Below are 15396 nucleotides of genomic sequence, written 5' to 3'. Positions count from 1 at the left end.
ACATTCAGTTGTATCTGTTGACAAAATGCTAAAAATGTTTTAATTCAACTTCTTACTCTACACCTTTTTTTTTTTTTAATTTTTTTATTCATTTAAAAAAATATATTACATTCAAAAAATATGAAGTCCCATTCAACCCCACTGCCCCCACTCCACCACTCCCCCCACAGCAACACTCTCTCCCATCATCATGACACATCCATTGCGTTTGGTAAGTATATCTGTGGGCATCGCTGCACCTCATGGTCAATGCAGTGGTCCACATCATAGCCCATACTCTCCCACGTTCCATCCAGTGGGCCCTGGGAGGATCTACAATGTCCGGTAATTGTTACTCTACACTTGTATACCTCCTTCCCAACACTTGGCTCTTTCCAAAATCCTTAACTGAGTTTACTCTTTGCCAAGAATATGATTTAATGAAGATCATGTCAGACCCATGCATTCTAGAATCCGTGAGTGCCTCCAACCATATGCCCAGAAATGTTGCAGTGAGAGGAACTCATTAGCAAGATCAATAACTCTTGAGGATATTCCAAAGACAAAGCACTTAATGCAGAATCTAAAATCTCAGTAATAACAAATGCTGATTTGAGATCCTGGTTATTAACAATATGTTATTCCCACAACTTTTATTTCTTTTTTCATCCAGGTGTTTCATTAAGTGTTCTCATTTATATGCTCATAGAAGTCATCAAAACACATTTGCTGCAGCACCTGGGTAGAAAGGAGAATAAAGCGTAGAGAAGAATTACTTTATTGTTCATTAAGAACAGCATTACATCCTCACACCAGTATTTTCCACTTTATTGTAGTCATCATAAGAATTGGGTTATGTGATTTATGCAAAATTGTTATTGGTGTGTTCTAACGTTTTTTCTCCCCAGGAATTCAAATAAGTCAAGTGCAAATACTTAGTACTCTAGATTGTAAAAATAGAGGAAATGAGTAAAATTAATGTAGTTCTTGTACAGTTGAATTTTACTTCTTTATAAAGCTTCTGTCATAATCGGGTTGCTGTTTAGACTGTCGAGCAAGAGTGATGGGTTTTCAGAGACACAGGTTGCCCCCAAATGTCTTATAACTTCCAAATGGAGAATTAATTTGATGGTCTATTAAAAAACATACAATAACAACAAAAAACCCTCATTCTTTACTGCCCCAAAAGCAAAGAATGCACATACATTGTCACATTTCAAAGATAAAAATAGTTTATCAAGAAAGTCTGTGGTTCTCCAAAGATAGCTTTTAAAAAGTGACATTTTTGATGAAATTTACACCAGCAGTCACATTTCACATCTGGTCTTTACAGTCATGATGGTTTGTTGCCATTCCAGTAGATGGCAGTGTTGCTTACTGAGTGTCAGTGGCTTTTTTCCCCTTTAAATGGAATCATGTTTTTTTTCCAACGTGCAATAAAGATGCCTTCCTGTCATGACCATTCCTTGTGTAAGTGCTTCATATCAAGTTAAGATTGTGCTAGGGAAATTAAGAAGAGCTCTATGGTTAAAGTAAGCCAGCCAGTTGACCTTGAAGGTCAAGGAGAAAGGAAATGCAAGCTGCACCTGTGGTTCATAGCTCCTTGCACCTGTAGTTGTAAGCATCTTGAGTGTTTAGACCATTTCAGAGAAGGGAAGGAAAGAAGACAATGCCCGGAGTCATTTTCCTTTGCACCGAGTAGTTAAAAGCGGTACTGCATTTTCTCCCACTCCATATGACATGTTGCGATCAGGTTTTACATAGGTGTCCTTTAACAGAACAGAAGATAGATTTGGAAATAAACTAAAACTTAATCTTTCTGAGCAAAATTTTGCTTTCACTTAGTTCTGAGTATCTTCATTAATAGGCTCCTAAGAAAGCAAGTACTCATGGGTTGCTTCCCACCACTTGGTTACTTAACAGGAATCATCATCCTTTTTCTTTAAACTACTACAGCATATTCATCAGGGGCTTCTACCACATTTATAGATGCCTGAATATCCAAAAATTACCCTTTCTCCTATGCACCATATTACAGCCAAAAGACGGTGCACTGAATTAGGGTGGTCTAGGCTGAGTTGTATTGTCTAGAAATCCACTGACCATAAAATTGGCTTGAAACAATCAGGAAATTTAACAACCAACTTATCAAAGATATAAAATAATGGCTTGGCAGAAGGAAGTTCACTCTGCCCACACCAAGGAAACATTGTGAGTTAAATGAAAAAAGGCACCCAGAATCATTAAGAAAGGCTTCCTGCAATGTTAAATGCAAAAATCCTGCCTTTTTGAAATTAGTGGATGATGAAACAGAAGCTAGGCAACAGTCAACAAACATAGAAAAAAGAATTTCATGAATACCATGACTGTATAGGTATTGATTCATACAGTGTTTTGCTTCTTTATCAGGTTTTCTAGTGTATTTGTGTTGTCTTTGTCTTCTATGCAGCAGATGATTTTAACTTAGTTGTTGCTTGCTTTTTGAAAGTTAATTTTTTAACAGTACTTTTTATTTTGGAATAATTTTGGATTTACAGAAATGTTGTAGTTGAAAGTTCCTATTATAGCCGTTACCTGATTTCCCTTAATCTTAACACCTAACCGTTGTATCTTTGTTAAAACTAAGAAGTTAACTTTGGTACATTGCCCTTGGCTGAACAGCAGACTTTCTTGGGATTTTGTTAGTGTTTTCCACTCATGACCACCTATTCCAGGATCAATTCGAGGTACCACATTGCTTTTAAAATTGTTAGTGTTCACTGAAATAAAGTACCATGATTTGTTTTTATAGTACAATTGTATGGCACCAGGCTTCATTAACTAGTAAATTGTGCTTTGTATTTTGCTATCATTTAATTGGGATCAGTATTCACTAATACCAAAATACTTCTTAGTTACAGAATTTTATACTTTGGGGGAATTAGGAGAATATTACTCTAGATTTTAGACATATGCTGTATTTATACGAATCAAATATCAAATATATTTTCCTTACAAAGCTAGTTTAAAATTACTTTCAATATATATAAAATGAAAATTAATATTTTACCTTCCTCCAAAAGAAAATTACTATGTAAGATTGGAATGCCTTATACACCTGCACTCCTTAATTTAGAAAATAAGGTTAGATAAAATGCCCAAGTGCTGTTCTTTTACATCCTGTTCAGGAGTCAACAGAGTATTGGTGTTAAATGCTTTAGAACCGTCAACACTTTTTCAAATGGTTGAGTTGAGGTGGTTGAGAATAACTGGCCTCTTTATAATGAGCGAGAACAAAACAGGTTTTCCTGTGCTTGATTTTGCCACCTAGTTTTTATTTTTAAGGTGGCCATGACTGTGATCTTAAAGCCCTACTGTTTTTTGCTCAACAAATAACATGTTTGTTTTAGAAAAAGTAGAAAATGAAAATAAACTTTACTTATCCCACGATCCTGAAAGCGCCACCATTGGCATTTTGGGATAAGCTCTTTAGAGACTTTTCTATTCAGGTATATATATACATATACACATTTATAAACTTTTAAACAGATTATGAGATGTAAAGGTATTTTTATCTTTCTAAGATGAATTGTGAGAGACACCTATTTTCTAAATAAAAAATTGACAGAGGATAGATGACATTTCACATCATTTAGGGTTTGAGAGTAAGCTTCTTGTTTAAAAGATTAAAGAGCCAGGGAATAAAGGGGTTTTGGAGGGATGCTGGACAATATTATTACATATATCATTAGATGGGCAACCAGATAGTACAGTTGACCATTATTGAAAAGAATGTCTACTTTTATCCCATACAAATTAATGTCAGTCTGAGGATTTCAATGATTATTTTAAAGATAGCAGGTATTGGAATGTGTTTCATTCAATGTGGTAGATTTCAAGGAAATCTGTAGAGTGCACGATTATATGTTTATTAGAAAAGATTCAAAACAGTTATATATAATCCCACCATGCAAATCTAATGGTTTTAGGTATTTCCAATTTTATGTTTTTTATTTTTGTTTTATTTTGGTATTTCCAGTTTTAATAAAAATACATATATTAACATTTGACTTTGATATAAAATAATTTTCTTATGTTACTATTTCATGTCTTTATTAATGCCCATTTTAATAGCTGCATAATCCATAGATTTACTGTATCATAATTTGGTTTTTTTTTTCCTTTCTACCTCTTGTTTGTACGTATATTTGTAAGGCTGTAGTAAATAATTTGGTGCACAGACCTTTTTTTACTCTAACTTCTTTTCCTTCAGATAAATTCTCAGAGTCACTGGCCAAAGGGTTTCAACATCCTTTTTAAAAAAATTCAATTGCATAAACATATACAACATAAAATTTCCCATCTCATCCATTCCCAGGCATACAGTTGAGTGAGCTTAATCACTTTCACAATGCCGAGCTACCCTTACCAGCGCCCATCACCAGCCACTTCCCGTCAGCCCCAAAAGAAACCCTGCACCAAGTATACATGAACTCCCCCTGCCCGTAACCTGTGCGCGCTACCTCTGTGAAACTGAGTATATTCTGCTTGCTTCACGTGAGGAAGCCCGGGGCAGTGACCCTGACCCCTGCCACTCCCACGGCCTCGGTTTCCACACTGGCGCGGTAGGCTGGCGCCGCCGGGCCGCCCCACCTCCCCCAGCCGGTGCGCCCCGGGGCCGCGGGCGACCGCAGCGCGCCCGGGGAGTGTCCGGCGCGCCCGGGGAGTGTCCGGCGCGCCCGGGGAGTGTCCGGCGCGCCCCGCCCCGCCCCGCCGCGCGCCCGCCCGGCCCTGCGCGCCCCCCGCCCCGCCCCGCGCCCCCCGCCCCCGCCCCGCGCCGCCCGGCCCTGCGCGCCCCCCGCCCGGCCCGGCGCGCCCGAGCCGCGCTCGGCAGGTGAGGCGCGCGGCGGGCGCATCTCGGGGCGCTGCGGGCGCCGACGGCGGGCGCGCCACTGGGCCTCCCCAGGGAAGGGCACGGGTAAGTGTGGGGATGTGCAGAGACAAGGGAGACTGGGCAAAGGCGGCCCTAAGCTCCTGGGGCGGGGCGTGCTGGGCTGGGGTTGGCGGCGGCGGGTGAAATTTGGAGGAAAGGGATCCCGACTTACTTCGGACTGACGACGACGACGGCGAAAACTTTTTAATACCAATGTTAGCAGCAGCAAAACTAATAGCATTCACCGTACTGACACTGTTAGGCATTTTGAGTTCTGTGTGCCAGCGCTGGGCTCAGTTCTTTACGTATTTTATACTAAAGGAAAGGAATACCTTACCTCGTAGCTATTGGAGGAAGAGATGGGATAATGCAGATAACGCAAATAGCGCCGGGTGAGTAGTGAAGAAATTTGTGAACTTTAAAATTTTTGAGTCTTTTTGATGGAGGTACTATTGCCATTCCCATGTAGAAAGGAGGAAACACAAGCCCAGAGAGGTTAAGGAATTTGCCCAATAGCCCACAGCTAGCAAGGAGTGGTCCGTGGGGGGACTCCTAACTCCCGAGGTGGCACCGGCCACCTGGGATCATTTAGTTCTGGCTATGCAACCTGGCTTTGCTTTTGGACCTCTTAGAACCCGTTTCCTCATCGGTGAACTGAGGGTAATGATAATATCTGCCTTAAAGATTCTGTAAGAATTGAGACGACACATGGAAAATGGCATTACTTAGTTCTTAAACGGTGGCTCTGATCATGATCACCAGGGAGTCAGGCAGCTGCGCTGGAACCTTCTCTCTGCCGTTTGCTTGCTGTGTGATGTCTGCATGTCCCTTAACTCATCTGTGAAACTAAGTTAATAAACCTTGAGGGCTGATGGGAAGAGTAAACGAAAGGGAAGTCTGGACACAATGCAGGGCATGAGAAAAGTGTTCAGTCAGACCAGTCTCTTCCTTTCATCACTGAATTCAAAGCTTTCCATTTTGCTGATGGAAAACCTGAGACTGAGAGAGAGGGAGAACAGCCGTGCCCAGAGCCTTGCAGGTAGTTCAGACCTGGACAAGAGCTCAGGCCTCCAGCCCTCTGTAGTCCAGAGAGACCATTCCAATGCCAAGGGTTTGAAATAATACCCAGGTCTAGTTAAATCATCCAGGTATTCTGCAAGCCAGACAAATTAGCCTATTTTGCTAATGATAATGGTATCTTCTTTTCGGGGTGGAAAATCACCAAATTGGTATCTGTATGTCTATATGCATGTCCCTGATGCAGACCTTACATGGACCTGCTTTGCAAACAGTCCAACTCCATGTAATCTTGAATGGGTTATTTTGTGTCCAGGATGGGATGTACCAGCATTGGAGGAATCTTGGCATCTTGGCAAGTTCCATGGAAGATGAAATGTCTCTTACCATAGGATGACCAAGTCGTTCTGGTTTGCCTGGGACTTTTCTGGTCTTAGGATGTTTTGTGTCCTGTCCCAGGCAGCCAGGATAGTGGGTCACCCCTACTCATCCAAACTCTCCATTTCTCAGGAAACTGTTCATTTCGGGTCTCTTGGCCACTGGTTCTCACCCCTGGCCATTTGTTAGAATCACCGGAGTCGGGGTGGGGGCGCTTAGAAAATGCCAGTGCCTGGGTCCTACCCCAGACCAATTAATTGGGCATCCCTGGGTGTTCTGTAGGCCTCTTCAGTGCTTCTAATGTGCAGCCAGAGTTGAGAACACTGGTCTGTGGAGAGCATCTTTCCTCACCATTCGGTCAGCCTGCATTGGGAGGGAAAGACCTGCCAAGTTAAAATGTATATGTTTTGTGGTTATTGTTGTTATTTCCATTTTAGGTCCCACCAAAGGAGTCCTTGCCTGCTTAGTTTCTGCCAGTCTTCAGGGGGTGAGTCTTTTGATTGGAAAGGAGTAGGGGCCCTTGGAGAAAGCTATCAACCTTCAAATCGCCTCTGCCCTGCCCAGTCCTTTCAGTTCTTTTGGCCAGTCTCCTAAAAGAGGTGACCCAAAGGGCTTTAATTAAAGCCCAGGCCCACACTGTTGATGGGCTGGGGTTTCGTTGGAACGAAGACTTTATGCTCAGCAGAAAGCCAGAGCATTTGTTTCAGTAATCGTAAACCTCTCTGTAGCTAATAGGGAGACTGTAGCAATAAGCACAAGAAGCTTCATTGTCTGGGAAACTGGAGAATTGTGAATGAGGCCAATGCCCCAGGGCAGCTGACCAAAGGGAAGGGAGAAACGGGGGGCCAAAGTTTCCTCCAAACCACAAAGACCCAAGCCCAGCTTGGGGGTGGGGCTGGTGGGGCAGAAGGTATCGATGAATTGCTTTGGGATCTGGGTTTGCACAAAACCTTTAGAATGCATGGCATTTGAAGGCTGGAGTTTCAAAGGCTTGTTTTTCCTTGGGCAGTAGAGTGAGCATAACTGTTTCTAAAGCTGACTGTGGAAGTCCCCTTGATGGAAAAATAATCCATTTACATAACAAGTTAGACCATACCAGGGGAATTTGTATTATAAAATACCGGGACACCTATGAAATCATTTCAGGAAACCATGGGTGTGCCTGATGAGATGCTCTTCAAGTGCCTGCTCATATCAAAGAGGGGGAGTGTCGGTAATGCGAGTGCAGGTTGCCTGCAAATCTTGTGATGAAGCCCAGATCCCAGTCATCATCTCGCTTGACCCCCCAGCAGCTTCTGATGTGGTTGCTGACGCTTCCTCCCTTTTCCCATCCAGCTACCACACTATCCTGGTTTTCCTGCGAACCCACTGCCCATTCCTCTTAGTCTCTTTTCCTGATTCCTCTTCATCTACTCCACATCTTATTAAAAACACAGAGTCGCTTTTATTTTAGTTTTTCTTTTCAAAAAATTTATTATGGAAAAATTCCAAACAGCCAAAAGTTGATATAAGAGTATAATGAACCCCAGTGTACTGGGGTGGCCCAACGCCAGCAGTTGTCAACCTATAGCCAATCTTGTTTCATCTCTATCCCCTCTTCCACTTTTCCCCTACCTCTGTATTATTTTGAAGCAAATCCCTAACATCATATCATTTCTTGTGTCAAAGTATAAGTACCTAGCTCTAAAATGGGTTGACAAACTTTTTCTGTAACGGGCCTGATGGTAAACAGTTTCAGCTTTGTAGGCCTTATAGTTTCTGTTGCAACTACTCAGCTCTGCCATTGGAGCATAAAAGCCTCCGTAGACAATATGTAAATGATAGGCACAGACGTATTTTCTTAAAACTTTATTTATGGATGCAAAAATTTAAATTTTGTAAGTGAAATGTTCATGTAGTTTCAATATTCTTTTGAGTTTTTCAACCGTTTGAAATGTAAAAACAATTTTTTGCTCATGAGCCACAGAAAAACAGGATTTGACTCACAGGTAGTAGTTTGCTGACTTTTGCTTTAAAAGGTAAACACTCATTAAAATATAACCATGATTCCATTAACAAACCAAAAAATATTAATATTAATCTTTAAAAATCTTAAGATATCCAATCAGCCTCATAATTGTCTCATAATTTTTGGTTTTAAAAGTTGATTTGAATCAGGATCTAAATAAGGTTCATATACTACAATTGGTTGATATATATCTTAAGGTTTTTTTCCCCTTAAGTTTTTCTTTTTAAGTTCATAAGCTTTCTCTTTCTACCCCATCCCACCCTTACCCCTGCACTATATTTGTTGAAGACACCAGGTTGTTTTGGAGAGTTTCCCAGTTTTGATTTTACTTGTAGCATCTGGTCTACTTAGCATCTCAAAAATAGAGTGCTTGTCCTAAAAACTCACCTAGTTACTCCCTATGCTTACTTTCTTGGTGATCTCATGCAGACATTGGCTTGTTTGCCTTTTTTTTTTTTAAGATTTATTCATTTATTCCACCCCTCCTCCTCTCCCTTCTGCCTTCCCCTCCCCCTCCCTGCCCTGCTGTTTTTTTGCTGTGTCCATTCACTTTGTGATCTTTTGTATCTATATCTCTTTTTAGTCTTCTCTTCTCATCTTTCTCCTCTAGGATTCAGAGGGATTCTATCCTTGGGCCCTCTAATGTGGAGGGAGGTTTGCTGTTAATTGTGCCAACTCAGTTCCTGGTCTCTGCTGTGCTTCGCTTTGACTCTCCCCTTCATTTCCCTTTTGTTGGGTCATCATCCTGCTGCATGACTCACTTGCGCGGGCCCTGGCTCACCACACGGGCACTCACGTGGGCACTTGGCTCACCACGTGAGCACTCGCGCAGGCACTGGCTCACCGCGTGGGCACTGGCTCTCCATACAGGCATACTTTCTCTTCTTCTTTTTTTACCAGGAGGTCCCAGGGATGGAACCTGGGTCCTCCCATATGGTAGGCAGAGGTCTTTTCACTTGAGCCACATCCACTTCCCTTGTTTGCCTTCCTATTGAGTTGAAAGAGGTTTTTTTTTTTTAAAGATTTATTTTTTATTTATTTCTCTCCCCTCCACCACCCCCAGTTGTCTGCTCTCTGTGTCCATTCGCTGTGTGTTCTGTGACCACTTCTATCCTTATCAGCGGCAGCAGGAATCTGTGTTTCTTTTTGCTGCGTCATCTTGTTGTGTCAGCTCTCCGTGTGTGCGGCACCATTCCTGGGCAGGCTGCACTTTCTTTCGCGCTGGGCAGCTCTCCTTATAGGGCTCACTCCTTGTGCATGGGGCTCCCCTATGCGGGGGACACCCCTGCATGGCAGGGCACTCCTTGCACGCATCAGCACCGCGCATGGGCCAGCTCCACACGGGTCAAGGAGGCCTGGGGTTTGAACTGCGGACCTCCCATGTGGTAGGCGGACGCCCTATCCATTGGGCCAAGTCCGCTTCCCAGAGGTCTTTTTATATTCTGGATACAAATCCCTTGTCTCATATAAGAGTTGGTGCTTATAGTCACTCCTTACAGCCTATTATAATCACCCGAGAGAGAAATACTTGTATCTTAGAATGTAATACCAGTTTTGATGGAACAAAGTAGACGGAATTTCAAAATTATTTTTGAAAACCTCAAGAGATTCTGGGTCTATTTGTCTCTCCCTTTTGTCTTCTGAATGTTCTTAAATACTCTTTTAAAATGCAAACTTGAGCCACTCCTGTGCTTCAGTTAACCACAGGAGAATGTCTCAGGAACCTAGGACGTCTTCCTTTTTCCTGATCCTTTTTCTGAGCCATGCAGGGCTGAGTCGCAGAGTTCCACATCCCAGGCAGGGTAAGTCCTGAGGGAGGAATCACCCTCCCTGGTTTCCACACATCTGAGTAATGTAGTGTGTTTGGTTAGGATCAATTCAGGTACATGATGCCTTAAAGCTTTTTGGTGTATGTGTATGTGAGATGGATTTTCAGGATTATTTAAGAAGGGGTTTTAAAACCAGTTTTTTTCCCATTTTGGGCACAAATGGCCACAGGAATCATTAAATTCACTAAAATTTCCTTTGTAAGTGAATGAGTGACTTTTCTGGGGCCTCTTCTCCTAACCCATAACTGTATTTTTTGTAGGGCACACAGTTCAATTCTAGTTATACATTTAATGGCTTTTTTTTACAGATTTGCATCCATTGTTGCAAAAAATGGCGGTGAGTATTCCATTTTCTCTTATCCAAAATCCCCTCGATGGGAGCAGGCCAACTTTTGGATACTTGACATTATCTCTTTGCTTTGTAGGAAGAAATAATAGATGGAAGCTATCTGAAAGGTAATGCACCCACTCTGTCCCCACTTGCTGCTTCTAACAATTTCAAACAGAACGCAATTGTGATCTTGCTGGAATGATTCCTTTTTAAGTTGTCTTTTCATTTTATTCTCATTGCAGCATTACTGGATCTCGTACAGTTTCAAAGGTAACCCACCCTAGAGGGAAGGGACTGGGAGGGGTAGATTTTTAATAAAAAGGGTTAATGGAATTCTCTTAATAGTAAATAGTAATATATACTCATGACAATGTCAAGCAATGCACAAGCATTTTAAAGTAGACACATTTATTCTACAAACATTTATCCCTCCTGGCTCTGGCATAAAAGCTAACATTTATTGAGTGCTTGCTGTGTAGCAGGCACTATTCTAAGTGCTTTATCCACCTAAACTCATCTAATCCTCACTAGCACCCCACAAGGTAGGTCCTTATGTTAGCCCATTGTGTAGAATAATGAAACTGAGGCCAGGGAGGGTGAGTCATTTGCTCAAGACCACACAGCAAGGATGTGATGAAGCTGGGATGTGAGCCCAGCAGCCCAGCTCTGGTGCCCAGTCCCTCCCATGCTGTGTAAGGCATATGGGCCTGAGTTAGGCATCGGGCTCTGGGGTAGGGAGCTAGATGGCATCATGGAAAGATCAATATAACAACTAACTCCAAATGATGAGTTCTACAAAGGGGAAAAAAAATGGAGGCCATGGGCCCCATGCCAGGGGCATTCAATTATGTTAAAGTGAAAGATCCCCATTTCCCCAAGATAAGTCCAACTGATAGTTTGGGGTACATACATCAGACAAAATATAAACAGACAGGCAAACAAATAAAAATGGGAGTATTTACTGTGTGTCAGGCACTGTTCTAAGTATTTTACAGATATGAACAAATTGAATCTTCACAATTAGTTATATTTCATAGAAAGGGAAACTGAGGCACTGGAAAATTAAGCAGATTGCTTAAGGTCTACTAAGTGGCAGAGCTGGGATTCAAATCCAGGCTTGGGGCCATACCCTTGACTATACACATCTCAGCCTCTTGTGGTCTACATGGGTGGCGTTTGCTTTTTAAACAGTATAGGACAGACATCTTGCCAGGTCAACCTGCTTGGACTGAAGTGGATTCTGGGGATTAGGATATTGCTGACAGCTCGGAAGCTGATCACCGTTTCTGAGAGAAGGGGATCCAGGTAGAGTCTTGGAACTGGAAGCCCCCTCAGCCTCCCAGGGATAGGTCCACACACAGAGTTTCTAGCGTCCCCAACCCATTCCCACCCTGAGCCCCAGCCCCTGGGCCATGCAGTGTTGCTTGACGAGAGCCTGTCTTTGTGACCTTATCCTGTCTGTCTTTGATTGAAGCTCCCACCTGTGGACGGCAGACCTGTCTCACAGAGTCCTGGCCTACTTGAATTCACGAAATGTCACCTTTACCATCCCCAGCCTGCAGGTATGTACTTGAGACTCATTCATAGTTCCCTCCTCTCAGCATTCAGGGATTGCAAACTCAGGGGCCAGGCAAGCTGGAGATGAGGGCTGTGTATAGAGAGAATCTTGACTTGCACAAAAAAAAAAAGGTGTTTTCTCATTTTTCTTAAAACATGATAAAAAACCAAAACAAAAAAAGATTTAAAAAACCCACGATAGATCTTTTGCCTATCTTTCATTCTCCCACCTTTGATGGAAACTGGTGTAAGAAGGTGCAGGCTGAGCTGCTGTAACAAAGAGGCCCAAGGTTATAGCAGCTCAAACAGTTTTGAAGTTTATTTCTTTCTCATGTAATAGTCCCGAGCTGGGTGGGAGATCCAGGAAGAGGAGACAGCTCTCTTTTAAATGGGTATTCAGGGACCCAGGTTCCTTCTATCTTATTGTTCTACCATCCCCTAGGGGTTGCCCTTGCCCATGAGGTTGAAACAGGCTACCTGCCACCAATTCATTGTCCAACCCAAGGGAAAGGGGGAAAAGAGGAGGTGAAGGGTGAGCACTTTCTTCTTTTAAGTTTTTGTTAACAACTTTATTCCAAATTCACAAAAATAAAAGAACAGAAGAAGGCAACTCAGCAAGTTATGAAAACGTTACTCCTAAAAAGTTCTTTTTCAGGCACTTTTATCCCATTTAATTCCAACAGCTAACTCAGTTGTTCCTCTAGTGTTCAGAAAAATACGTAGAAGAACACAGACTGGTTAAATGACATAGTCATGGTCTCCTTATTTAAAACAATGACATAGTCAAGGTCTCCTTATGAAAAAAAAATGAAGAGAAAAAGAATGCATAATCGTATTCATAGTTAACAAAGCCAAACACCATATTCTTTTTTTTCCCTTTAGAATTAATATAATATCAACTTTGCTTTTGCTCAAAAACATTACTGTGTTGTTAAGTACAGCCATAAATTGCATTAGTTATATTTTCCCCATGTGTCACCACATTGTTAGCACCCTATAAGTAGAACATTCCTGTATTTATATTATTAACCACAATCCTCTTCTACTTCCAAAATCATTGTTCTACATTCCCAGTAGTATCCTCCAGCTCTCCTCCAACTAATATTTATTTTCCTAGATTACTCGTTTTAGCCACAATCACATCCATAAATCAAGTGTTTGTTACATTCATTATAATGTGTTACAATCAAGTCCAGCCATTACCACATATTTATATTTCACCTTATTAACCATTCTACATACACCCAGCATCTTCTCCCCCTGCTCATCCCACATTCCAACTCTCACCAACTTATGCTACATAATCCAACTCCATAAGTCTACTCATTGTATTTAGTTCATATCAGTAAGATCATACATTTGTCCTTCTGTACTTGGCTTATTTCACTCAACATAATATCTTCAAGGTTCCTCTGTGTTGTAATGTGCTTCCCAGTTGGTTTCTCCTTACAGCTGAGCAGTATTCTGTTGTACAAATATACCACATCTTGTTTATTCATCAGTTGGTGGACACTTAGGTTGTTTCTATCTTTTAGCAATTGTGAATAATTCCGCTATGAACATTGGTGTGCAAGTATCTATTTGTGCCCTTGACTTCAGTTCTGAATATATTTCTAGTAGTGGAATTGATGGATCATATGGTAGTTCTATATTTCGTTTCCTGAGGAACCACCAGATCATCTTCCACAGAGGTTGCATCATTTTACAATCCCACCAGCAGTGAAGAAGTGTTCCTATATCTCTACCTCCTCTCCAGTGCTTGAAGTTTTCTGTTCTTTTAATAATGACCATTCTGTTTGGTGTGAGATGATATCTCACTGTAGTTTTACCTACATTTCCCTAATAACTAATGATGTTGAACAGCAGCTTCTTTTTAAGTAGTGACCTGTGGGTTGTGCACTTCCTTCTGCTCATGTTCCATTGACTTAACTTCCATAGTCTCATTCTTAGTCGCCGCTAAAACTTGAGGAAAAACTTGAGGAATTTTATTGCTAAAAAGAACAATAACATCATGGGTGTTTGGATCTAATTATCTCCCTCTCAGTCAGAAATATTTTTTCTTCCTTTTACACCCTACTATAAGTACAACCATGTTGAGTGGTGGCAATTTACCCTCAGGGAGCAATAGGGCACGTTGAGCAATAGGGCAAGTAGATAGCTCATGAGTCAACTAGGGCGGAAGCTGCCATTCAGCTCTGGCTCATGGTCAGGCAGGAGTTGGGCACAGCATGGCCAGATCTTCAGTTTACCACGAGAAGTGAAAAATCTGAAATACCTTGATGGTTAAACAAGGAAACAAATTCAAAACATTTTATGATGCTGTGGGGAATAACATTATGTAGGCAAAAAAAACCATGTCTGTCTGAGGGCCAGATTTAGTGGCCAGTTTGTATCTCTGCTGTAGATACCCAGAGGTGCTGCCATTTGCTAACAAGCTGTGATGGGGGGGTGGGATAGTGCCCTGCACTTTAGCCTCAGGACGACTCTTTGGGAACTGTAATCAGGGGCAGTGGTGTGTTAGAGTCAGCTCATACCAGCTCTCACGGGAGCTGTTTATAAAATTTCCAGGAATTTTCAAGCTTGTTGTTAACTGCAGCCATTATTAAAAATTAAATGATTAAAATTTACAATTAAAGGATATTAAAAACAAATTTCATAAATACTTAAAACTCATTACTTCCCAATTGTTTTCACTCCATTTTACAATAGCCCTTGAGGTTAATTTACATCTCTTGAATCCCAGTGGTGGAAATGCTACCTAATGATGCTATCATTCCCAACTCTGCTTTCACCGGCATCCTGTTGGTAACTTGAAATCAGTCAGGATGGAAGTATTTACACCAACTAAATTGGCACATACGACCATCAGGACTTGATTTGTTGTTTTGCTGATTGTCTGGACTTAAGAAAGTGATGGGGAAAATGTTAATGATGCAGATTAAGCTGAAAAGTGCCTTACGTTGGCAGCCATTGAATTGTGAATAGTGTAAAAAGTTGAGGAAATATTGTCTCAGTATTCAAACACTACCATACATTTCAGCACTCACATCATTAACAAACAAGTGATGTTTCAGCCTAGGTCTGTGGTGTTTCAGTTTCTTCCCATTCTTTAATGTCAACGAAAATATCAATAAACATTTGCATGAGAACTGCACTCAGATAGCTGGTTGTTCACCATTTATCAGGACACCACTAGTTAGAGGTGAGTGATGGCCCTGCAGCATCTGTACTCATCAGTCTGTGGCAAGCTAAAGAGAAGCAACGCCTGCCCCTTTTCTCTTTAGTAGGGAGGTTTCTGAGGAGCTATGTGCACTTTAAACTGGTTAGTAGATTAGATACACAACCTCTCTTCTTACATGTATGCATTTATTTATTCAACATCTAT

At 41.6% G+C, this 15396-nt stretch overlaps 1 protein-coding gene across 1 annotated transcript in view; it reads left to right on the top strand.

The window, feature by feature from the left end:
- The first annotated feature begins 4832 nt into the window (after positions 1 to 4832).
- Positions 4833 to 15396, top strand: part of OTOA (otoancorin) — a 75014-nt gene continuing 64450 nt past the window's right edge. The window contains exons 1-7 of the mRNA XM_071211249.1: positions 4833 to 4936; positions 6724 to 6773; positions 9992 to 10096; positions 10432 to 10460; positions 10549 to 10579; positions 10697 to 10724; positions 11929 to 12016. Coding sequence (XP_071067350.1) covers positions 10006 to 10096; positions 10432 to 10460; positions 10549 to 10579; positions 10697 to 10724; positions 11929 to 12016 — 267 coding nt within the window. The 5' untranslated portion in view covers positions 4833 to 4936; positions 6724 to 6773; positions 9992 to 10005. The remainder of the gene's footprint in view (positions 4937 to 6723; positions 6774 to 9991; positions 10097 to 10431; positions 10461 to 10548; positions 10580 to 10696; positions 10725 to 11928; positions 12017 to 15396) is intronic.

The sequence above is a fragment of the Dasypus novemcinctus genome, chromosome 23 (genome assembly GCF_030445035.2).
Source record: "Dasypus novemcinctus isolate mDasNov1 chromosome 23, mDasNov1.1.hap2, whole genome shotgun sequence".
Taxonomy (NCBI): domain Eukaryota; kingdom Metazoa; phylum Chordata; class Mammalia; order Cingulata; family Dasypodidae; genus Dasypus; species Dasypus novemcinctus.
The sequence above is the reverse complement of the archived record's forward strand: the minus strand, read 5'-3'. Positions and strand labels throughout refer to the sequence as shown.